The sequence below is a fragment of the Ranitomeya variabilis genome, chromosome 4 (genome assembly GCF_051348905.1).
Source record: "Ranitomeya variabilis isolate aRanVar5 chromosome 4, aRanVar5.hap1, whole genome shotgun sequence".
Lineage (NCBI taxonomy): Eukaryota > Metazoa > Chordata > Amphibia > Anura > Dendrobatidae > Ranitomeya > Ranitomeya variabilis.
The window spans coordinates 53,183,008-53,209,123 of NC_135235.1; the positions used below are offsets into that span (position 1 = coordinate 53,183,008).

The 26,116-nt window shown below is 41.9% G+C and overlaps 1 protein-coding gene across 3 annotated transcripts in view; it reads right to left on the bottom strand.

Annotated features, from left to right (window-relative positions):
• CFAP46 (cilia and flagella associated protein 46) overlaps nucleotides 1-26,116 on the bottom strand; it is a 254,459-nt gene that overhangs the window by 86,936 nt on the left and 141,407 nt on the right. For all 3 annotated transcript variants that reach the window (XR_013214466.1, XM_077258533.1, XM_077258532.1), the window contains exons 35-44: nucleotides 23,450-23,546; nucleotides 20,909-21,052; nucleotides 20,552-20,752; nucleotides 19,007-19,113; nucleotides 17,714-17,896; nucleotides 15,486-15,618; nucleotides 13,829-14,026; nucleotides 8,792-8,980; nucleotides 6,152-6,268; nucleotides 1,644-1,823 (exon numbers count right to left, since the gene is read on the bottom strand). Coding sequence is in view for 2 of the 3 variants with exons in the window: in XM_077258533.1 (XP_077114648.1) it covers nucleotides 1,644-1,823; nucleotides 6,152-6,268; nucleotides 8,792-8,980; nucleotides 13,829-14,026; nucleotides 15,486-15,618; nucleotides 17,714-17,896; nucleotides 19,007-19,113; nucleotides 20,552-20,752; nucleotides 20,909-21,052; nucleotides 23,450-23,546 (1,549 nt within the window). In the remaining variant the exon portion in view is untranslated. The remainder of the gene's footprint in view (nucleotides 1-1,643; nucleotides 1,824-6,151; nucleotides 6,269-8,791; nucleotides 8,981-13,828; nucleotides 14,027-15,485; nucleotides 15,619-17,713; nucleotides 17,897-19,006; nucleotides 19,114-20,551; nucleotides 20,753-20,908; nucleotides 21,053-23,449; nucleotides 23,547-26,116) is intronic.

Below are 26,116 nucleotides of genomic sequence, written 5' to 3' on the forward strand. Positions count from 1 at the left end.
CCAGCAGCTATGGCAGCTTAATAGCCTGGCACCCGCAGCGATGCAAGTTGTTCATGGTGACTGGTCTCGGATGTGGACAGTCCTGTGCCTGGAGGTGGATGTCCTGTGCCCGAAAGAGTTGGATGTGGACAGTCCTGTGCCTGGAGGTGTACCGGAGGTGGATGTCCTGTGCCTGAAAGAGGACTGACATGTGTAACTATTGCGAACAGGTTGATATGGTACCAGACTGCTATTCGGAGGATATACTGGGCTGTGTACGGCTGTGTGAGTAAAGAGTCTGTGATACAGCGGTGCAGGACACCCATGGGAACTAGTCAGAGGAGGACTGACGTGTGTAGTGTCTGCAAAATGTAAAGCTGTGTTTGGGGACTTTAATATGGCGTGCGGTCGCCCCACGGATACTGGACAAGGAGAGGTCCGGCATGTTTAGGGACTGCAATCTAAAAGCCATGTGATGTGAAGTGCTATGAACTGGTGTGAATTGAACAATGATGATATACACTGAAGTCATATGTACTGAAATGATATGCTGTCCCGCAGCTCACTTGCTGTACTTACCTCCTTGCTGTGGCCCGTGGGGCAGCACCACACCTTACTTACACTCCTGTCATACTGCTGAGAGTTGCCAGGTATTGTGCTTCGCTACTCATTGTATTCTGGTGTTAGTTTTCTGTTGTGCTCTTAACTGGTGACTCTGACCAGTTGTGTCCCCCTGACTTGACCTTAGCTTGTCTGACTTCACATCTTAGTATCTGACCCAGTTATTTTCCAGATTACAGAAGAATGAATTGCCTTCTGATTCTGAACCTGGTTTTGTTCCTGCACTTACTATCTAGTTTGACTATCCTTGCCCCAGGCTCACTGCACCGGCCAGCATCTACTCTGTGGACGTAACCCAGGGGGCCCTGATGAAAGTCAGGATCCCTCTATAAGGGGTTGTTAAAGGCCAAGGTTCCTTTGGGATCTGCTAGGTGGAGTGGCTTGAACCAAGTCTGTCTAAGGCCACGTTCACACGTTCAGTATTTGGTCAGTATTTTACATCAGTATTTGTAAGCGAATGCCAGGAGTGGGTGATAAATGCAGAAGTGGTGACTTGTTTCTATTATACTTTTCCAGTCCTGATTTTGGCTTACAAGTACTGATGTAAAATACTGTCCAAATACTGAACAAGTGAATGTGGCCTAAGGTTAATTTTTTACAGCTAAAATTTGCATCTTGGTGGAGTCACGTCAGTAAGGTGGTCTTCCCCCAGCCATACATAATGATTTCCAGCTTCTTATGTGTTGCATACTGTCCTCAGACATTGCTGTGCATCCCAGGTCTGCCAACCAGTAACAGACAATGGTTATTCAGTGCACGTTCTACGACCAGCAATCATGTCACGGGCGTGCCGATGGGTGGAGAAAATGATGCACGCGCACGTCGGTGAGTGTTAAATGCCGGTGTAAGAGATTGACAGCGGCATTTTACAAGTTAACAATGGCAGGCGGAGCTCCGTAATACACAGCCATCACCTGCCGGGTGTGGAGCAGGCTCGCTGCTTGAGCCCGTTTCATAAACCTGCTTCCGACATCTACGACGCATATCGTGAAGGGGTTAATAAAATGAAATAAAAGTATAAAAAGTCTCAAAAATGTCCAAACCTGATGGAGCGCCAGGAACATTGCGGCTGTGAAAGGGTCAAACTGTCCAAGGCACGCACAGATCTCAAGGCTGGCAGATGACGCTACATCCATCAAGCTGTTGTTTATGGCCACGTTGATGGCTTGTAGTAAAATCTCAGTGGACTGTGCGAGATACATCTGTGCCAGTTTCCTCCCGGTCTGAAATAAGCAGGAGATTGTCATGCATTACACAGTACAGTACACAAGGCCTTCAGTTTCTGGGGACGGAGCTGGGATTCATCAGCGATCTAATGAGAAAAGATATTAGTAGTGATAATGCAGTGACGGCTACAAAACCAGTGCTCAAAAAAGCCAATGGCCGCGATTCATCCATTGTGGGTTTTTTAGATCATTTGAACTATTTGGCACAATTTATTTTGTATCTTTGTAGAGTAAAATGCTGCAAAATCCATTCAATAAGTTTTAAAGGGAACCTGTCACTTGATTCATGCTGTCCAAATCGCAGGCATCATACATCAGAGCCTGGCTGCAGGACTTCAGTCCGGTACATCTTATTCTGAAACGCCGAAAATATACTTTAGAGGTAAGGCTAGGGAGCATATCCGGGACGAGACTAGTCCGGCTCCTCCTGCGCCCTGTGATTGACAGGTCTCCGGCTATAGATGGGCGAATATGCTACCAACTGTTCACGTCGTCACACATGGCGGACATACTTACTTGTTATTCAGGTGAACGTTCAGAATAAACTGTCCTATGCCTACATATAGATATCTACATATATCTGGTTGTTAAATGACTTATATCCTCACTCCAATTTTCAGTTATCTCTGAGCTACTATGTAAAGAATAGCTGCTATGTCTCCCATACACAGGAGACCCAGATATGTGGGATTCCTGTCTCTATTTAGGCCGTGTTCAAAATCAGCAGCAGCATACAATGTACAGCAATACTGAGCAGTGTAGCTGTGAATCCAGATTTAAGCTGCTTTTTCATAGTGAATGATGAGTTCAGGAGACGGGGAAGAACTGTCTCATAAGTGGAGAAAGAAGTAGATTTCTCTGATAAGATAAGAGTACAAAGTTTCTTATTTTTGATTGTACTATTGATTTATGTAGCATTTGTGGAAAGCACCGTTCCGATTTAAATGGACGGCCTGAGTCTGGGCCAGATTCACCCATCTGCGTTTCGAGGTCCTAGTATGGACCATGATGCACAGACCATCATCAGTGAGTCTGACCTGAACTGAGCAGCCTCACAACTACAGGGGCGGTCACAGGGAGAGGAAGCCACCGAGCAAGAAATGTATATGGGGCTTTGCAGACCAATATTTTATCATAATGCACTCCTATGTGTCTGTGACAGATGGTGCTTGCAGCTTTGGGGGTCAGAGCGGACCCCCTTAGCTCTTTGGACCCCTGTGTGGTTGTATTAGTGGGATGTCTGCCCTTGCACTGATATATATGAGGCTGTCCATGTCCACTTTGGGTCAGGAGACCTGCGGCCCATCAGTACATTGTGGTCCGTTTTCAAACTGCGAACCGCGGATGTGTGAATCCAGCCTACATGACTGCAGCTTGCCATTTTACGGGTAGTACCAGGCAGGTGTCCTCTCTGCGCCGTCCATATACCTTTAATACTGCAGGGCATGCTTCACATTCATACATTTTTCATGATGTAACAGCTGATGGAAGAAGACGTCTGTATGGAGCAGCACAGGCAGTTTTTCGGAAAGCGACTGGCACATTATCGAGTTCACACCTATGTAATTCATGACACTATTCGCTATTCAGACAGTAATACAGCACCCATGCCTTTCTCTAGGCAAATAATTACCGGCTACGGAGCGATCTGCTCCCTCGACTTAGACCCAGACGCGGCTCTGAATATACATTAGAATGTGCTTTTAGCGGCAGTCTACATTATAATGAGATTTCAACTGTTCCGTGCAGTCTAATTACATCTATGGCAGACGGCGGCGTGAACTCAAAATGGATGCTGAATAACAACAGGTAAAAAATGGTGTAAAATCTCTCATTCTGTAATAAATAAGTATATTTTCTCACATTAACCTCTTCCTTTACCAATGGAAAAACTTAAATCCCATCTGTGATTAGTCCCTAATGGAATCATGGAGAATGGAGGAAGACCACGGGCCCACCAGTCACGTAGCTGCAGGACTGAAAAGTTTTGTTATTTCAAAGGTGTTGTCCAGGATTTTAAAAGTCGGGCTAAGTGTAATGGATAGTAGTAAGTTGTAAAACAACTATTACTGACCTATTCAACGTCACGGTTCCACCCCTCAGGGTGTCTGGGATGCAGTTACTGACAGCTCAGTCGTCTATTCTGGAGCTGTCAGGACTTTGATTGATAGCTCAGTCGTCCAGTCTAGTGCAGGGGCATGCTGAGCTGTCAGAGTGTTGATTGACAGCTCGGCCGTCCATCTGAGACTGAGGCGCTGGCTGTCTCCAGGTGTTCATTGTCCTAGGTGATTGCCCGGCTACTTAACTGGGCTGTCAGACGTACATTCAGCTGTGGAGTTTGTCTCTCTGTGCTTTGCATTCTGTTTATACAGCTTTCATTGCCTGACCTTGGACCTCGTTCTGACCATCCGTCTATTTAACCCCTTCTGCTCTGATCCTCCTGGTACTCAGCGTCACACAAACCACACTCCGCTTTCCCATACATCTGTCACAAATGATGATGCTGCAGCCAATCACAGGCCTCAGCAGTAATACCTGCATGCACGAATACATTTTAGAAAGATCATACTTTTACGCGTGCAGTGATACCAAATGTTTTTTTTTAATTTTTACCACCTTTATTTTGCAATTAAAAAGGGAGGTGATCATCACTATTTTTATTATTTTTTTTTTACTATTTTTGAAAAATCTTTTTCACTTATTTTTAGTCCCCTTAGGAGACTTGAACCTGCGATTGTTCGATAGCTTGTACTATATCAAAGAGTGATGCAATAGTATTGGAATGTATAGTACAATGACAAAGATGGCAGCGATGGTGGCATTTAGTAGGACCATTGGCACCCTGTGGTACATGATGTAACAGTATGAGATGGAGCGGAAGGGGTGAAATGGAACCTGTCAAGTCAGAATTTACTATACAAAATTAAGGCAGTGCAGTCAAGGGCTTGTAATTACCTTCCAAAGTATATTGGTGCTATAAGTATCAGTCAGTGGTGAAAGTAGAAGTATCATAATCCCGTCATAAACCAGTCATCTGGGCGGGGCATAGCACTGAGCAGTCATGGCTGTACACCCAATAACGCCCACTCTTCAACTGATTGACAGCCCGCTCAACAAAATAACAAACTGAATGGGACGCCAATTATGTGAATTGATTGGGAGCATACCTGTGGCTTCTTACAGCAATGGAATAGAGAGAACGCAGCGGCAGTAGGATTTGCCATTTCTGCTTTCACCACTGACCTGATGACATGATTTGTACAGTAATTATAAGCCCTAAATTGCTCTCAGGTGATTCATGCTGCCCAAGTTTCAGACACCATATACAGTATCAGAGCCTGGCTGCATGACATTAGTCCGGTATATTTTTCTCTGAAATATTCTTTCAGATTTGCTCACAGCCCCCTAATCAACGGGACAATAGCTTATTAAAAAGGCAGCATTATAGTATAATATGGGCCCATTCCCATGAAAAATTAGGTCCTAATTTGAGTTTGATGCAGGGGTAATATTTGTATGTTTTCTCCGTTTTTGCTTGGGTTTCCATAAAACAAATTGGTCCCATGTCTAGTACTAGAGAGTTTGTCTCATGTGGGGAAAGGGACTAGTATAAATAATATGATATGGAATAAATTACTACCAAACAAGCAGCAAAAATACAATAAATCATCTACTATTTTTACATTTTCTTGAAATTTAAAAGATGTCCTGATACATTTTCAGGATGATTCAAAAGAAATCGATGGGTCACATCCGGCTACTCTGAAGGTATTTGTGCAGCTTATCCGAAAATAATGTGTCATCTGGTCAGAGAAATAGCATGTCCATGTTAACTCGCCTTTTGGGCTTATTCACATTTTTGTGGCAATCAGTCCGGACACGGATCGCTAATGTACGGACTGGACGCGGCTCTCCTGACCTGAGCGAGAGAGCTTCGTATATTTGTATGAAGCTGTCTCGCTCGGGTCAGGAGAGCCGCGTCCAGTCGTAACCGATTTGCACAGACATCAGACGTATTGACAGTATATAATGTAAGGTTGTAACAAAAAAAAAACAAAACAGTTAATCCTCTACTTCACACAGATCCTAGCAGAGGAAAAGTGCATTAATTTTGGCAAGTGTCAAGTAAATGGCAGTGATGTATGTGGTCCGGTAGAGCACTTGCCGTCACAAATCTGTTATGACATATGTCAACCTTTATCGCAGACAGATTTTGATAAAAGTGGCCATTGATCGCCATTACAAAGGTTCACTACTGGCCACTATCACTCCTCCATAGTCTGCAGATTTCTTACACTTTGTTCCATTGATGGTGAAGTTATTACCTTTATTGTAGCCACTTTCTTCACCAGTTGATCTAGCTGCTTACTTCTTGGCTGCACGTTGGCGTCGTGCCACCCTGCGTCATTATCTCCGCCGGTTTCAGAAGTCTTTCTTTCATCCTGGAAAAACAACAAGTATAAAAAAGTGCAATGAACAATTTAAAAAGTGTAAAGATGTTTTATGTCTGCTTTGAAGGATTAGCTTGCAGCGATACATCATATCAGAGAGAACTTGGGAACCAGAGATGTATACAGAATTTATCAGGAGGCAACAGGAGCGCAATGCCGGTAGCATCGACAAACGCTGCTTTCCAATGGGCTTTGCGGTTTTACATAAATACAGCTTAAGTATCGTAAAAAAAAGAAATATGCATTTTTCTAATAGTCGCTGTGCTTCAGCTTCTAAAGAGGTCTGCTTACTGTCAGTGAATGGGAACGCTATGGTTTACAACAGCAATACAATTCATTTGGCACAGCGATTTGAGCAGAATTGTATCCTGTGTCATATACAGGTATTACTAACTCCTAAGTCACATTGAGGTCATTTTTGACACAGGGTAAGGTTTTAATATTAGAGATAGTAAAAGACCATCCCAATTTGGGGTCACCTTGACGCGGGGGGATGACTTTTAGGCTTTTTTTTATGAAAAACAGTGTTTCCTAAGTGCTTATGTTATTTACATGTACTATTAATTTTAACTTATAACAAGGTTTTTGCTCATTTTGTTTCTCTCTTAGGTTTTCACATAGAGATATAGTAAAGATTAAATTGAAAGCTCTGCTATATCATGGAAAAAAAAGGTGCAATCTGACCCCTAACTTGATATCGCCAATGGCTTGCGTAACGTTAAGGAGGTTGTCCACTACTTTTTCATTGATGACTTATCCTTTGGATTGGTCATCAATGTCTGACCTGGTACTCCTGACGATCTGCTGTATCGGTGGTTATGGGCAGCACAGTGGCTCAGTGGTTAGCACTGCAGCCTTGCAGCGCTGAAGTCCTGGGTTCAAATCCCACCTTGGACGACAACATCTGCAAGGAGTTTGTATGTTCTCCCTGTGTTTGCGTGGGTTTCCTCCGGGTTCTCCGGTTTCCTCCCACATTCTAAAGACATACTGATAGGGAATTTAGATTGTGAGCCCCATCGGGGACAGTGATGATAATGTGTGCAACCTGTAAAGCGCTGTGGAATATGTTAGTGCTATATAAAAATAAAGATTATTATTATTATTATTATCGGTGTCGGCGACTGCAAGTACTCACTTGAGGAGTTGGGCGTCTTTTGGTGGTTGCAGAGGCTTGGTACCGCACATCCGCCTCCCATTCAAATCAATTGGAAGCGGATGTGTAGTACCCTGAGGCGGCCATTACCAGAAGACGGCCAGCTCCAAAAGTGAGTACTTCAGAATGGTGGCTGCCGACAGCAGCTGATCGGTGGGAGGGGGGTGGGTGTCGGTCTGATCAGAAATTGATGACCTATTCTAAGGATAGATCATAAACAAAAATGTAGTGGACAGCCTCTTTAAAAGGAACAGATATTTCACATGAAAAATATGATTTTCACATGTCACCTTTAGCTAATAAAAATTGCACTACATTTCAGTCGGCTATCTTCATTCACTCCCTGATATCCATTTTGCAGCCTAATCCAAGTTTCATACTATTTTTTTCTTGTGGGAGCATCTCTCCCAGAAATAAAGGTTGGATGTGATTTCTCTGTGTATCCAGGATTACAGGATTTCATGTATCAGCACAGCTTCTATCCTGCACTTGTTCCTCTTTAACTTCTTTCTCCTTTTTCTATAGCCTGTTTTCTCTGCCTTCCTTTAAACTTTAGATACTTTCCCCTCTTTCCATTGAAGTTCAGTTTATAACCCCCTGCCCATTGCTATTCTTTAACACTGAAGGGAGAGGGAAGAAGAGAGATCCGTCAGGTGAAGGAGCTTTGATGGATTTGGTGCTTTTTTTTTTTTACAGATCACTCATCCTAGATAAAGCAAAATGTTAGAACATTCTCAATTATTGTTAGGAAGCAAATGAACAACAACAAAACAAATCTGTATGAAGATGTACATAGCCCTTAAATTATTTTAGAGGGCCTAGAAAAAAAGGTTAAAGATAAGGTAGAAGGCACAAGGACAGAAAAGTGCTCCATTGGAGCTGTGCTGCAACATGAAAGTGATGACAGTGATACCCCAGATACACACAGACCTCAGTGACGGTAACATGTATCATCCAGAACTTCTGGCTGTTTAGTTAAATGTGGGCAGAGGAGAATCTTAAAATATATGTGGGGAAAAGCTCCTGACGTATGCTGAAGGTCACGTGCACAAAAATAGTGTGCACTTAGCCTAAGAATATTTCTGAGCTCAAAGTTGCTGTTTTATTCATACATTTCCTGCAGGAATAACAGAGGGAAGGCAGAATAAAAAGAGGTTTCCAAATCCTTAGTTTATGAGGAATGTAAGTAGTTAGTACAACTGACACGTCAGGAGAGCTGCAGACCTCTGATCATCCTTATTATATGCATAACTGAAAATTCACCTTATTTAATACTGTCAGTTTTATGGATACATTTAAAAGAATTTTTATGTGAAAGGCACAAAAAAATGTAACTCCTAAATCACAACCAGTAAACCCACCAGATAACGGTTGTTCCAATACATGCTGGAATGAAGTGGATCAATCCTGAAGGAAAGCAAACGGAGGCATTTCCCAGACAGATACAAAGTCTTGGCCTTCAGATCATTACAGCCGCCAGATAGTGACAAAGCATTGACCAACTGAGATAGGGCAGCGGAGGGCATGGTGCGACCAAGGGTTTTCCACTCCTAAAAATAAAAAGAACAAAATATCTAAAACATTTAGCAAACATCGCAGTGAGCTTTAGAATATGTGTTACTCTTAAAGGGGTATTCCCATCTCAGCCATGTACAGCCAATATAGAGATACCTGCCTATATGCAGCGACCAGAAGGCCGTAATTACACAAACAGTTGTTTCTGCTATCTGCACTTACACAGAAGTGAATGATCAAGTTTTCACAACATGTATATTTTTATTGAATGTCCCATATCACTATCCAAAAATAAAAATCTTGAAATCTTGCAGTTTTCATCCGAGTCTTATAATAGGCTGATACTTCCTATTTTGTAGTGATGACTTCTCAGCAGTCTCATTGTCATCACAGCCAGGCTTATAATGAAAGGTGACACCTATATATTGATAACGGGATCCTTTATTCACAACGGATGATGGTAACAGCTCACTCCTCCCTCTCCATGCATAATGACCTCTGCACAGAATAGAATAGAATGCCCAGAAAACTCAATAAACATTTCCAGATTATTGATTTTTCTGCCTATGTAGTTGCAGTAAATGTTATTAATGCCATAAAAATTAGGAGACATCAATTTACGGCTCTAATCCAGCGCCTCTGTAAATTTTCAGCGTCGGGGTTAAAGCTCCGGCAGTGCACAGATGTGAGACACTTTTGAAGATCCTGGGGATAAGACAGAAGCGGTTTATCAATGACTCTGTCTTCTATTCCACCAGCTACACAGTTTTCAGTAAGTGCAGTGCTGATGAGTCTGTAGGAACCGGCGATCACATAGTCTCTGGATGTCTGCTGGCATGGCAGAGCTGTTTGGTCTCAGCAGAGCCACATCAGGTTTGCCAGTGACTTGTGGCACTCCAGTGAGATGTGTTTCCCCTGCAACTGAGGCTCCAATAGATGCCCTGGTTACAAGGTAAAAAAATGATCAAAGAACAAAAAAAAAAAAGCTTTTTTGTGTATATTTGCATAATAAAAAGATTATGTAAATTGCACGTAACTAAAATGAACCCTAAAAAATATCTAAAAAATAATACAAAAATGTCTCCTATAATAACAAAAATAAAAATTGGTCAGTGATTAAGGGCTTTCGTGGCATGGATATTAAAGGTGTTAGGGGGGATGTCAAATGCCCAAATTGCTTTGACACTTTTTTTGCTATCTGTCTTCTAAAGGCCCCGTCTCACATAGCGAGATCGCTAGCGAGATCGCTGCTGAGTCACAAGTTTTGTGACGCAACAGCGACCTCCATAGCGATCTCGCTATGTGTGACACGTACCAGCGATCAGGCCCCTGCTGCGAGATCGCTGGTCGTGTCGGAATGGCCTGGACCTTTTTTTGGTCGTTGAGGCCCCGCTGACATCGCTGAATCGGTGTGTGTGACACCGATCCAGCGATGTCTTCACTGGTAACCAGGGTAAACATCGGGTTACTAAGCGCAGGGCCGCGCTTAGTAACCCGATGTTTACCCTGGTTACCAGAGTAAATGTAAAAAAAAACAAACAGTACATACTCAGATTCCGGTGTCCAGGTCCCTTGCCGTCTGCTTCCTGCTCTCACTGACTGAGATCCGGCCGTACAGTGAGAAGTGAGAGCACAGCAGTGACGTCACCGCTGCGCTCTGCTCTCAGTGTACGGCCGGATCTCAGTCAGAGCAGGAAGCAGACGGCAAGGGACCTGGACACCGAAAGGCGAGTATGTACTGTTTGTTTTTTTTGGTAACCAGGGTAAACATCGGGTTACTAAGCGCGGCCCTGCGCTTAGTAACCCGATGTTTACCCTGGTTACCCGGGTGCTGCAGGGGGACTTCGGCATCGTTGAAGACAGTTTCAACGATGCCGAAGTCGTTCCCCTGATCGTTGGTCGCTGGAGAGAGCTGTCTGTGTGACAGCTCCCCAGCGACCACACAACGACTTACCAACGATCACGGCCAGGTCGTATCGCTGGTCGTGATCGTTGGTAAATCGCTTAGTGAGACGGGGCCTTTACTCTCACTTACAATCTTTGATTGCAGCAGCTTCTTTTTTTGGCTCTTCCCCTTTTATGCAATCAGACCTCCACTCCTGCAATGCACAATCCAGCCGCTGCGCTTGCATGACAGGGGAACTCAGTCTTCTTTGGAGGAACGGTCTGCTTAAATGTTGCCAGTGACCCAGAAGGCAACGCTCTGTGTACGCAAGGAGGTGGTGACATGATATGCGCTGAGTTCCGGAATTAGGTGCCACATCGCTAATGGAAAGTAAGTGGAAATCAACTTTGTTTACTACATAAAAGCCCGTCAATGATTTTTGCATAATCCCTTTAAGGCTAGTTTCACACTAGCGTTTACCTGATCTGCGGCAGGCTGCGGACTTCGTCCGTGAAGCCCCGCCCTCGGCCGCACCTCCGCCGCTAGCTCTGCCTGCTTCTGCATGCGGCCCGCATGCGACCTCCATAACCTATCTTTAACATTAGGTACGCAGGTTGTGCCGCTGTATGCGGATGCTGCCACATGCGTCGTTTTGACGATGCGGTGACCAGCGTAGGATGCAGCCTGTAGCATTTTCTTTTTTTCTGCATCGTCAAAACGACGCATCCGCATACTGCGGCACGACCTGCGTACCTAATGTTAAAGATAGGTACGGAGGTCGCATGCGGGCCGCATGCAGAAGTAGGTGGAGCTAGCGGCGGAGGTGCGGCCGAGGGCGGGGCTTCACTGAGGAAGTCCGCAGCCTGCCGCAGATCAGGTAAACGCTAGTGTGAAACTAGCCTAAAAGTGGAAAAAAAATATCAGGCAAGGCTCAAATGTACAGAAAATAGTGTAAAAAAAAAAATCTACAATCAAGAAGTAAAAAGGACTAGAAATAATGTTTCACTTTCATAATTTAATTATTTCAAAGATACCGGTATTATAGGGGATACATTTTCTTTAAAAGAAGAGTTTATGTGGGTTTTAAGGCATTATAATGCTGACAAACAGGCATAAAAAGCTAGAGTGCACTTTCCCAAAAGGTACATGAGTAAGCTAAAATCCTTCTGGGAAAGCATCTTGTGGACAGATGAGAGCAAGATAAGAGATTTTTCGTTTACTGAAAACGGAATTAGGTATACAAAGAAAAGAACACAATACCTACAGTCAAATATGGTGGAGGTTCTAAGATGTTTTGGGGTTTATTTGCGGCCTCTGGCACTGGGTACCTTGACTATGTGCAAGACATCATGAAATCTGAAGATTACCAATGAATTGTGGTTCGCAATGTAGTGCCCAGTGTTAGAAAGCTGGGTTTGCGTACTAGGTCACGGGTCTTCCAGCAGAACAATCACACCAAATATACTTCAAGAAGCACCCAGAAATGGATGGACACAAAGCGCTGTAGTTCTGAAATGACCAGCAATGAGCCCGAATCTTTGGTAAATCCCATTGAACACCTGTAGACAGATCTTAAATTTGCTGTTGGGAGAAGGCACCTTCAAATATGAGAGACTTGGAGCAGTTTGCAAAAAAAGAGTGAATCAAAATTCCAGTTGAGATGTGTAAGATGGTGGCTGATGGTTATAGGAAGAGATTGATTGCAGTTATTTATTCCAAAGGGTGTGCAACCAAACCTTAAGTTTAGGGTTCCAAAAATGTTGCCTGGTCCATTTTGTCGTTGTGTGAAATGATGTCTAATTTGCCTTTTTTTCCTCTGTTTTCTTTGTGTTTTTCCAATATAAACAAATGAAATAAACATGTGTTTAACAAAACATGGGAATTTTCTGGGAGAAATGCTTCATTTTCTGGAACAATTTCAAGGAAGCTAACCCTTTCGGCCATGACTGTATAATACTGTGTTCACTCCGCATCCCGGTATGCAGAGAAGCCGTAGGACGTGTGCCTTAATCAAAGCTGTAGACCGCTCTTGCCGCCAGCAAACACATGCCTCAGCTGAAAAGTGGACTCGAAAAGACTTTTGACAGGAGGACAGAGCAGAAAGTGTGAATTCGATCCGGACCCTGTCCAAGGAGCACATTTCTGTACCCAAGAAGGATCGTTTCCTGACCCTCCCAAAAATTCTCTAGACCAAATTATTTCTCTTCCATCATCTTGTGATAACATTAGTCATTACATAAAAATGTAGCCCTTTTTCATTTATTCTCAGATTTTCCTGCCTGTATCAATTAACTTTAAGACGAAGCCGCACAAGGGATTTATACGTAGACACTTTTACATTTCGATCTCTTTTCTGCATCCTTGATGTTATTTGCTTTTGCAGCAGCTGATTGGCATTGAGCGATGCTCCTTAGCTCACTCTTAGGCCTCATTCAGACGTCCGTTTTTCAAACAGACCAATTATTTTCATCACAGTGTGGCTTGAGTGTGATTAGTTTTTCTCATACGAGGAAAAAAAAAAAACTTCTCCACCTTCTCCTTTTTGACAATCTGTAAACATTTTTTTCATAAACCCATAGAGTTGTATTTCCAAATTTGATCTGACCCTTGCATCAAAATTGGACATTTGTCCGCAATTATCGGAGGACTGCTCAGTCTGTGAATAGTTATGGACTACTGACCTGGCCGATAGACCGGTCCCCCCCACAAGGCAACTGCGCTGTGCTATCCGGGTACTCCTGCAGAGCCCTGTGCTTGAATTGATGGCATTTAGACCCCCGAGATCAGTTATACCCCATCATTTGAAGATGACTTACAGTATATACTTTTCTGCAAAGCCGTAGAAGTACAGCAGAAAGAAGAATGGACTCCAAAAAATATTAAGAAAAGTTATTCCATACATTATCTATTAAATAATAATGGTGCCATTGAAATAAATCATGTTCAGTAGATCCCAAATGCAAATGTATGGATGGATGGATAAGTATACGTTACGTACCTGCTCGACAGAGTTATAGTCGGGGGTCGCTCTCACAAATTCCTCCACGAAGACGCGGAGTTCTCCTTTGCGTTTTTCTTCTTCCAGTTTCTCTTCCTCCTCCGTGATGACAAGCTGGATGATTTCCAATGACAGTTCAGCAAACTCAAGCTTCATTTTCACAAGTTTCCTCTGGACTGGCAAACTAATACCCCCTGCCTGCAAAGCAAATTCATTCATGATGCTGTGTATCCCTCCATGTCTAAAGGAGGATTAATGTTTCCAGAAATGAAAAAGAGGTAAAAAAAAGCTTAAAATATTTAGGAGGGTGCATGAAACGACCGACACGGATGTGTGTGATGATTAATTAAATCTTATTACCGCTTATAGTAAAGGATCTCCGACTAATCTCCGCTCACTGCTCTGGTCATTCATTGTTCTGAATGATGGAATAAAATGGAAATGCAATGTTCGGGAGGTCCCCGGGGAAGAGGAATACCTTCCAGACTCCCACATAAGTTGCTAAAACTCCTAGAAAACATCCATCCCCATGGGGTTCACAATATAGATTCCCTATCAGTATGTGTTTGGAGTGTGGGAGGAAACCGGAAAACCTAACAGACAAGCCTGCATGTGTTGTGACTGTCGAACAGCCGCAAGACATGCCGGTGTGCGAACTCGAACATATTTTTTGATCACACTGAAGACACTCAGTTAGCACCTGAGCATGCTCAGATAACGCCTTATCCCAGCACGTTTGCTCATCACTATGGGTCATCTTACTGCTATGAATGGGAAATACAAATATTCTTGGAACATCAAGATGCTCATGAAGTTAAGGGGTAATTAAGCAATATAAAACTACTACTATCAGGGTCTGATTGTTCTGAGGTGGTGTCTGTCGCTGGTATTACAGCTTAGACCCCTTTCACACATCAGTTTTTTGCTATCAGTCGCAATCTGTCGAATTTTGAAAAAAAAAAACCGAACCTGTTTTTTTTTTTTTTCATAGACTTGTATTAGCGACTGATGGCCTCACGTTTCATCCATTGTTTGCCGGATCCGTCGAAAATGATTTGTCCTGCGGCCCAGAGACAACGGACATAGTAGCGTTTTTTGTGTACGTCAAAAAATTGGACAACAACGGATCCGTCGCCGTCCGTCATTTGCGCGAATAGAATCCTATGGCGCCGGATCCGTCAAATGATGGAATCCGGAGATGGATTCCGTTTTTTTTAACTGAGTATGCTCCGATTTTTTTAGGATCCAATTAGCCAGATCCGCTAGTCCGATCCGTCGAAAAAACGAATCCGTCGCATCAGTTTTTCACAATCTTCACAATCTGCGACAGGATTTTTACTGGTATAAGTTTTTGGTTTCTACTAAGCTTAACTATTAACCTCAGCTGTTACACTCCCAAAGTCGGCAGCTGCTCGGGTCTTTGGTGAAATGTCTACATGACTATTACTGTGTGACCGCTGCAGCCAATCACTGAGCTCAGCAGCTTGTGCCATCTACAGCAGCAGTCAGTGAGTCCAGTGATGGGCACATGCACTATAGTCACTACTGTCAGCAAAGTCCAAGGCAAAATAAAAAAAAATATAAAAATATATATATTTCCTCATTTTGGGAATAACCCTTTAAAAAATAATATCAAAATATTTCCTCTGCTACAGACCTCAAGGACAGCGGAGCTTTGGATGTTGCACAATATTTGCTCCACGGTAGCGATCGCTTGTTCGGCCATAACGCATGCATCCAGATAGTAGCCGTGTTTCCTGTTCGAGTCTTCTACATTGCTGGCCAGGATCCTGACGAGGGATAAGGAAAAGAATGAGAAAGACAAAATAAAAGAACCAGCATTAATGAATATATGAGGGAGAGAAATAAACCATTTCCAGTATTGGAGCATCTCCCACATATGTATAAACCTTCCACAGCTCAGTCATCAGCTTTACCCAACTTATCAGGAACATGCAGATCTACTGTATCTACGGCTGTAACTAGAAGGAAACCAGTGCTGACATTAGAAGAAAATAGAATTCATTCATCATAATAATTATAATAATAATTCTTGAAGAACGACCCCCTACACGTAATATAATCCAACAAGAGTTCAATGACAAGACTGGTGACTGCTCCTACACCATTCTGATGAAGGTCCGGATTCAAGGTCGAAACATTCATATTCTGGATTTTATTGAATTGCATGAATAAATATTTTCCCTGTTTCACTTCATCCTAATCAATGGCGAGTTTTCATCTACCTAATATTACAGACCGGACGCTACTCAGACACCAAGTCATCGATTCGGAGTGACGTATATCATCACCTGCTTCTGTAGAGGTCACACGACTCTGGGGTGACTGGTTATTCCTCATGGGCTTATCACTGAATATAAATATCAGTTAATCACATGTAGTTACGAGATGAGGGCCATTTTATGGCATTCTTGGAGAACCCATTTAGTCTGACAGCCCTCTCTCTTGACTCCTCCGTATACAGGAGCGCTCGGTTCGACCAAGTGTCCAATTGTTCTCTGAGAGAGCCGCTGCCCTGCACTTTATCTTTATCAGGTGACTAATTTCAAACTACCTGATCCTTATATTCCCCAACATACTCTGTTGGGAAAAAAATTTCAAACTATCGGAATTGAAGGGTGTAAATGACTTTTATCTGATGTGCATGAGGTCCTTAATGGTCACACTTTGTCTTTATGGCTCTACCATTCCACCCCAGGCATTAATAGCCTTTGTACAGTCATACAATTGCTTTGGATTTTTTATGATTACATACTTTAAAGGCTTATGTGAGATTAGAAAACAAAGTCTGCTTCCAGAATTAGCACCACTCATGTTCATGGGCAGTGTCTGGTATTGAAGTTGAGGACAATTTTTTTGTATCACTTTCCTGTTTTATACAGTTCAACTACCTTTTCCCGTAGATTCGTTGATGATTCTTTTGCTTTCCCCATGACTCACAATCCAGAAACGTCAGTGGCTGGATGAAGGATGCAAGAGTCTGTCTGGATCCCAGAAACTCACTCAGCTTTTATGCACACACACTGATTACAAGCAAACAGGTCACTGGTGAGGATGTTACCTTTAGTAGCCATTCAAACCCATTTGTGTCAACTTATGTGCATGTTATCAGGCCAAAACCACCAGGGTATGTGAACTTTTGATCAGGGTCATTTGGATGTTTCAGGTTGTCATTATGATTTAAAAAGAGAAAACACAGTAGTTTGACAATAAATTGTTTCACCCAACTACTAACCATTAGTGGAGAAAAAGTTTTGGTATTATCATTCATATTCTCTTTAAAAAGGCCAAGAAAGCAAACATTCTGCCGGGGTAAGTAAACTTTAGAGCACAACTGTAACATTGTAGGCTATGGTGACGCTTAGAGAAAAAAAATTTACATCCAGAAAAATGGCACCGGCGCCACATGTGCAGTACCATCTATCACTTGCTGATAGATGCTACTGCGAAAGCGCCGCCGCCATTTTGCTGCAGACAAATTGTTTTTTCCTCTTGCAAAATGGCGCAGTAGCATTTATTGTTAAGAGATAGCAGCTACTGCGCAGGTGCCATCACCGGCGCCATTTTGCTAGATGTAAAAAAAAAAAATTCAGCGAGGGATCAGTGACCCGTAATAATCCCATACAGATGAATATGTAAGCAGAGTACCGCATAAAGCCCCACCCACAGCTCCGCCCCAGGCCGCCACGAAGCATGAGAATCTCATTAACTGAAAACTACAAATAAAGAATAAACAACAACCACAAGACGGATTTCATCACCCAGGTTTCATTGTAATCAGTATGACAGCGCCGACCTGACACTGTCTGTAGTTTACTGAACACAGTCCTGATGACAGGTTCTCTTTAAGGGAAAACAGAATACCTGAGAATATTGGCATGTTTCATCAGAAATTCGGCTCTGCACTCCTTGTGCCCATGGCGGAGGAGATCGGCTTCAGACTGACTCATCTTGTCACACATATCCAGCAGGGGCACAATTACCTGTGATGGTTCCCCATCTTTATGCATCAAATCTTGGACATTTTGTAAAAGAATAGCAAATTTCCTAAAAGTAAATAAAGATTTACATGATTTCACTAGAACTAAAATCACCTGTCAAACGTGAAAAAAAAATCTAATTTTTCACAAATATTTTTTTGCAATTATTTTACATTTTTCTATTGTCAAGAGCCATCAAAATCAAACCCTTATAAGACAGATGAATTCATCAAATCGGCATTAACACATTAAAAAAAAGAAAACTGAGCCCTATAGACTTATTTTTGGCTATAAACATCATTGTGATGAGGTCAAAGAAGCTTCTGGGTCTAAAGAAAACGGGATGGAAGAATATGGAAAGAAAGGATAGAATTTGGAAGCTAGAGAAAGAAGCAGTCCCGTAAAAATGGACTACTGAAGGTATCAGACGCCAAGAAATGATACTGCGTGTAACCGGGTGCTTATTTAAAGGGCATACTAAGAGTCATGTGGGCGGGGCTGGAACAGTAAAGAGTCACGCTGTGCTAGCTTTTGGCATGCGTCTTTCTTCTTCATTGACCTCCTCCTTTGCGTTTGATAATTGACAAGTGACAGTCAGGTAGTTGGGGTTGAGTTTCTTCTATAAAAAGGCTGTAGCTGTAAATCAAGGGCATTTTGCATTAATGATAGCTTTTCTGAAATCTCACCCAATGGGGTGTCAACCAAGGAAAAATGAGTGTGAAAAGAGACAGTACTCCATGACTCTTCACAACTGAAGCCCCGCCCCCATGACTCCTGGTAAGATCTTTACATATAGCAGACACTGCTATCAAACATCTAGATTTCTCAAAGTATGAAATAGACAATTTTAACAGAGACATGTTTGGAAAGCTGATAACAATCTCATGACAACCTGAATACTTTCAATTTTCTTCTGTGCTTACTGATGGCAATGCAACCTCAAGGCGAACCTGCAATCGTACTGTCAGACATGTCCTCACATGAAGGATGCAACACATCCACAATCATGTCATATGTACCGATAAAGTAGAGCGGGATCGAAAAAAGCGCAACTAATAATAATAATAAAAAAATCTGTCTCCTCTCTGGGGAGTCAAGTTCTGAATTTACAGTATATCATACAGCAATGCAGCGTTACAAGGTGACGACCCAGAATAGGAGCGGTGTCAGGACCTACCTGGCATTTAACTTTGCTATAAGACACTCATATTCTGATTCTCTGTTTGTTTCTTTCTGCATCGTGGCTTTAAAGACATCTATAGTGGTCTCCAAAAGCTTTACGGCCTGAAAAATAGCAAAAAAAATATCAAGTAAATTAATTTTAATGCATCACTTTAAAGAAGTTCTCTGCTTTAGTAATGTTATAAAATAACCTGAGCACAATAAAAAAAAGAGCTGCCAAAACTGTTAAAAATGTTGAATGAAAAGTCCCAATAAGGCTACGTTCCCACGATGAGTTTTTGATGTTGCAGATTTTCTACAGTGTTTATGGACCTATTTATTATATGTTACTTGTGTTTTTTTTTACATGCATTTTATCACGTTTTTGAGGCTGTGATTTTTGTCTCTTGTTGGTATGTCTTGTTTTAAATAAAGCTACATACTTTCTGGTATTTGCCTTTGACAAAACAATCTTGATATAGTCACGTGCGGATTACATGGGTTTTTCCCTGTAGATTTTCCGCATCTAATGCATGTCTATGGGAAAAATCTGCATATAAAACTTAGCCTACCTGCAAGAGAAAAGGTCATGTTGCGGATTTCATACACGCAACGCAGGGCAGTTTGCACTGAGTAAAATAAGAAGCACAGTGTGCATGAGAGTTCTAAAAATTCCATCCGCCTTGCTGGAACTGTAAGACGCTACGCAAGGCCAAAAACTCACCAAAAACTCATCGTGGGCACATCGCCTTAAATGTTTCCCACATTGCACATACAAAGTCTCTGCATCAATTTTTAGTGGAGCTGGTCCTATGTTCGAGCAGAAAATCCACAAAGAACTTTGCAACATAAATAAAAAAGGAAAATTAGAGGCGCTTAATGCTATTTCAGTCTGAATCGTGTCCGAAAAAACCCACTAGCTGTCTGACAACACTTATGAAAAAGGCAGAATCTATTAGCTATTAGTTTCATCCATGTGGATGACATTGTAAAAAATCTCACGCACCCTGTGGAAAAGATCGTCAGCGAAAAAATGACCGATGCAACATAAATCGATACCGAACAATATATCCTGCGGTGGTCTCGGTGCATTGGAATCTCACGGCTTCACGACAATATCGGCAATGGTGAATACCAATGCAAATACTGCTGCTGGGACATGGGAACATTTAAAGCCCTTTTAATGAATACTGGCAGAATCTATGGGCCCCGCCAAGCATCTGATGTGTATCGGGGTGTCCACCCCTTCCACCGGTGGCATGTATCAGGGGAAAGTAAAACCATGCCATTGTCCATCATCGTCCATGTTAATAGATCCTCCTAGAATGACTTTATTACATTGGCTCACAGAAACGGTCATGTGTCCCTGGCAAAACTATGAGAAACTTGTAGGTCATTATGGGCAGTTACGGAAACATTTGGGTGCTTCATAGACTACGATGGAACGTGCAACCTTTGCATCTCCTCCCAACAAAAATTCTGAATATCCTCTCGCGTTTTAAGATCGCTCCATTACTAATGTGAGTAACCGATGAGATCTGATGCCATCTTGAAGTCTTACCTTCTTTTCCCCACCTTCATTTCTTGCACCTAGAACTGCCTCAGTGAGGGCCATGGTGGTTTTATACCACATTTCGGCATCTCTTGGTTGATCTTTGACTTCCAGTAGCAAGGACTTTGCTTGCCCATAATTCTTCTCACCGACGGCCAACACCGATAACAGGTAGGTGCACTTTAGTAAGTATTGCTCATCGCCAATATCCTGCGAAGAAGGTAAAATATGAGGGCACGTGTAACCATGAGTCACAGAAAAGAAATATTTTATTAATTATAACATTTTTTCATCTCTGTTTTCTCTCTTTTATATTTGGTAATTACATCTTTACAGCATTTCAGAGGCTTGGATATTCGGTCTCACCTGGAGAGATTTATACGCTTGTGTTAAAAGAACACGAGCTGGTTGAAAAAACCCAATGTCTATCAGTATATCGGCCTTCTCCAGCCACAGATATGGAAGAGAGAGTCCGCTTAATCCCTTTTCGTCTGCGTGTATCTTCAGCAACTGTAGAGAAAACACAACAGGATTTATGTGTAACATTGTAAAGATAAAGTGACAGAAGCGCGTCCATCAATGTCTGGGAATATTCAACCAAAACAAAATGTAACCCTTTCTGAAATATTTCTAATTAGGAAACATAAGAAATGTCCTCATTTATTTAGTAACAATAGCTCTGGCAATTTAAAAGAGGGAGGGTTGGCTCTCCACTGTCTCATGATCTTGACAGCAGTTTGAGACTTCCTGCCTCCGAACTGAGAAATACAACTGTGCGGTAAGAGATTGTGTGTAAACAGAAGGGAGATCTGTGCTGTACTACAAAGGTGAAACCTGTCATAGTTTCTTCTCAATCTGCTGTGGGTTCTTTTTAAATGCAATGAGATTCTCAGGTAAACCCTTTAGAAGCAGCTATGTCTCCCTGAAGTAGAGCAACCTTTTAGAAGCAGCTATGTTCTCTGCTTTCAGATTACATCTTTAGAAGCAGCTGTATCCTCCTCCTTCATCGAAGCTGTATAATAAACAGGGCAATTTTATTACATGGCTGATAATTAACAATATTTTCTATACAGTTTAGATATCTAGTGAGAAGTAAGGTTAATTATTGCCTGATTACCATTTTGTAGATTCGGTGCCTGTTAGGCTGCATTAGTAAATTAATATACTAAATCTATACTTTGCTTATAGCTCATTTATAGGTGATCTGATTCTCCCATTGTATTCCATAGACTACGTAGCCAACAAAAAGTAAAAACAAGCCAAATTCTGTAAATTCTGTGCACAATTTTACATTTACTATCCAGTTGTAGAGCAGATTTAGCCCCTCCATCTCCCATTGTTATTTCCCAGTGAAGACATTTTGTGCTAACTCTGGTAAGATGAATGCATAACCTGGGCTCTGATAATACTGAGGGAAATCCTCTGATTTATTAATGACATATATCTGAGAAATATCTTTTAATTTCATCTGCTGTCAGTTTTCGTGCTTTTCTCGGGAACGATAAATCCTCTTTAAATAATGAATGTCTCCTTTTGATAGCATTATGTGATGTGTCTCAGAAGAAAGCATGAAACTCTTGTCTAGCTCTAAATTAGATATAGACATAATGGTAAGGCACGTCATGTATTTTATTTGCACAAAATTCCTTTTTGCCTCATGTCACTATTTCGCTAAAAATTCTGGAATGTTTGAAGAAGTTGTAAAACAAAAAATGTTTGCTTGTAACGTGAGTAGATGAATGACACTGAAACACGCGTACTGGTATTTCATGGTCGCAGCATAACGGAGAAAACATTTCAACGTTTCATAATATAAAAATTAGACATTTCCTGTGTTTAGACTAAAATGTTTCCAAATGTAAAGTACAAGTTAGTGGGCAAGACATAATGCATAACGAAACCTGCAACATAAGAAATCCGAGCATGTTTTTTGTGTGGGGATCTTTGCCTATCATCAGTGCAAAACAGGAGAAATGGTTGGTTGGGTGATAGGCCTTTGACAGGGAAATATTGTATGGACTTCAATCTCCCTTTGCCAACTTGGTGCTCTCCACAATGAGACCCTCTGTCAAAGGCCTGCCACCCAGCCATACTGTTCTCCTGCTTTTCACTGATGAGTGGCAAAAATCTCCCCAAAGAACCTGTCTGAAAAAGGAGCTTTAGAGTCATGTGGCAAGGGTCTTTAAAGGGTCAACATTAACTTTTAGGATCGCTACAGGTGCTGCTATAGTTCTAGTGGTCTTCCTCTACTAAGAGGCTATTTGCATATTTAATTTCTCAGGGGAGCATGACATGGCCAACGCCAACCACGAGGAGAAACTTTACATCTTAGACCCTCAACATAGACATATATGTCCTATTGTAAACATTAGCCAATTTAGTAAGGTTTTCACACCATGGAAAATGAAGAAACATTCGCTGATGGATTTTGGGGTGGGGGAACTAACTCTTGGGACTGTTACAACTTTTTTTGGCACTTCTAGCTACTGGTTGTGCAGAGCTCCATTATTGAAATTGGGACCCCAAGCGAACTGCAAGGTATCACCTATCCTGTGTAGACCAATGTGAAAACGCTTACTGATTTTGCTAAAAACTTTTGCCAAAGTTTAAATAAATCAAATTCCCGCCCACTCATGGTTCTCCTCCAGGCTTTCTCAATTTTGATTTTAAATGGCCCCCAAAGTTTTAGGTCCCTGCTCACTTAACGTTCTCATTTAGACCCCTCAGGCTGCCATGACTGAGCCAAATCGTAAAAGAATGAATAACAAAAAAGATGAAAACTAGTCCCTAAGAAAAGTCTCCTGAAAATTTGCTCTGAGATGCTAAGTGGAATGAAACAAAAACACTTGGTGTCCTACAGCACGACGGCGTTAAACTGAGCAAAATGTTGCATATGACGCCACTTACCTTCTGTTTGCAGCTCACTGAAGGGTTAACCCGGTTTCCAGTGACATTGCTGTCATCTTGCTTTTCATTTTTGAGTTCAGATATTTCTTGTCTACAGCTATAAGGCATCATTTCAGATACGTAAATCAGAAGACAAAGATTGGGAAGAATTATAGATACGGTACATTTACCTTTACCAAAACAGAGCTTTATACCAAACATCTCCAACTAAAGTGATAATTACCTGTATTGTCCTACAATTAGTCTGAGTCATATGGAAGGCAGTAGGGCAAGAGGCAGCACTCCGAATGTGGTAGTGTAAAAATCAGGGTACTTTGTATATCCACATCAAAACTATGGTTCAGCTCCTAAAAGGAATTTGTCAGGAGGATTTTGCTACACCACATGAGAGCAGCATGATGTAGGCAAAGAGACCCTGACTTCAACGATGTATCACTTAAATTACTGGGTGCAGCCGTTCTGACACAATCAGATTTTTTAGATTTAGCAATGCAGCAGAGCTGAGAAAGCTAGCCCCGCCCACACCAGGCTTTGTATGTACAATGTCCATAGACAGTGAGGCGCTTATCACAGGAAGGGGCGGAGTCTGACTAACATGCATAAGCTGCTGTAGTCCAGGCAATGATAATCGCCAGGTGATAAAACCTTCACTGTAAGTTAACAACAGCACACAGCCTGACATGTGACACTTTGTTTAAATCTGTGATTTAACCCCTACTTCATGCTGTGCTCAGATTACATAGCAAAAAAACCTGCTGAGAGATTCCCTTTAATAAGTGTGACATGGAAAACCATTCAATTAAATGGCAACTAAGTTATAGTTATAGAAGACCTGTGGCCACTCCAGATAAGTCTGCATAGTAAATGCTGTGGAATATTCATGTCATTGTGAGATAATAATCCTCCTATAAAGACGCTTTGTAATCTCCCTGGACATGTCTATTACAGTGAATATTTGTACAATTCCTATACATAAGGGCAGGTACTGTATTTTCGGTCCGAGTGAGATCTGATAAAACATCAGATCGCACTCGGGCCAATGTTATTCTTTGGGGCCGTGCACATGCCGATTTTTTCTTCAGACCGAGTCTATCGGAAGAAACCATTCACAGCATGTACGATTTGCATCCATAAATCGGATTGCATTCAACCATGCAAGTCAATGAGTCCGTCAAAAAAAAAAAAATCAGACCACTCAAATCACATCCAATTTTTCCCATCTTCTCCACAGCCAAGAAAACTGAATCACACTGTGATCAAACAGGGATCAGACTGTGCTTGGCATAATTGGACTGATTTTCTCGGATGAGAGTAGATACAGTCGTATGACTCTAGCCTTAGACTGCCGGTTGAATGCACGGATATCGGTGGGTTCGGAGAACTTAAGACCAATGTATATGGAGGCCTTAACTCTAAGGGGACCCTTCAGATTTGTATACAGCTCTGGCAAAAATTAAGAGACCACTGCAAAATGTTCAGTTTGTCTGATTTTTCCCTTTATAGGTATATTTTTGAGTAAAATGTAAATTGTTCTTTTATTCTATAAACTTCTGACAACATGTCTCGGAATTTTCAAGCAATACATTTTGCATTATTTTTTCTGAAAAGCCGAAATGGTCAAAATTAAAAAAAAAAACCCTCAGTGCTTTCAGACCTCAAATAATGCAAAGAAAACAAGTTCACAATCATTTAGAAACAACAATACTAATGTTCTAACTCAGGAAGAGTTCAGAAATCAATATTTTGTGGAATAACCATGATGTTTAATCACAGCTTTCATGCGTCTTGGCATGCTTTCCACCAGTCTTTCACACTGCTTCTGGCGCAAAAATGTAAGCAGTTATTTTTTGTTTGATGGCTTGTGACTATCCATCATCCTCTTGATTACATTCCAGAGGTTTTCAATGGGGTTCAGGTCTGGAGATTGGGCTGCCCATGACAGGGATTTGATGTGGTGGTCTCTTCATTTTTGCCAGAGCTCTATTTGCTTGTTGTAGTAAATACTTGTGTTCCCCATGACTTGAATTTTCTGGAGCATCTTTTCTTATAACTTTGCTAATCCTCCTAGAAATGTGGAAAAGGACTGACAACTGGGTGTTACCAGATGGGGCATGACCCTAAAAAAATTTGTCAGCCCAGTCAGTCACAGTAACACACCCTTTAACATAAACTTACAAAAGTTCTAAGAAAAGAAACTTCAGAAGATTCAAGGCATGGGAAACATAAATGTTTAATAGAACAAACAAATTGGCAGATCTGACGGGGCCCGGTACAATTCGGGACCTCATACACATTGGTCCGAAGATGTCTAAACCCCCCCCCGATATCAGCAGGATCGGCCAGCAGTCTAATGTGTATGGGGGCCTCCCGAGTCTTCCCCAGGAGAAGGACACATACTGGGAGATTTCATTGGCAGAACCTTTTGTTTTACGGGAGGTAAATTGCTGTCAGATTCTGGCAGTGGTTCTCTCTGAGAACAGAGGAACGCTCGGGCGAGTGTATGGGGGAGTTGGGAGAGATTACCGTCAGCAAAACCATCGCTCATCTGCCTCTTATCTAATATGTATGGGGGTCTTCAGAGCCGATTCCTTGCAGCAGCCATAAATGCAACATTATTGGTTTAAAGCTGAGCAAGTGTATATATATATATATATATATAGAAACAAA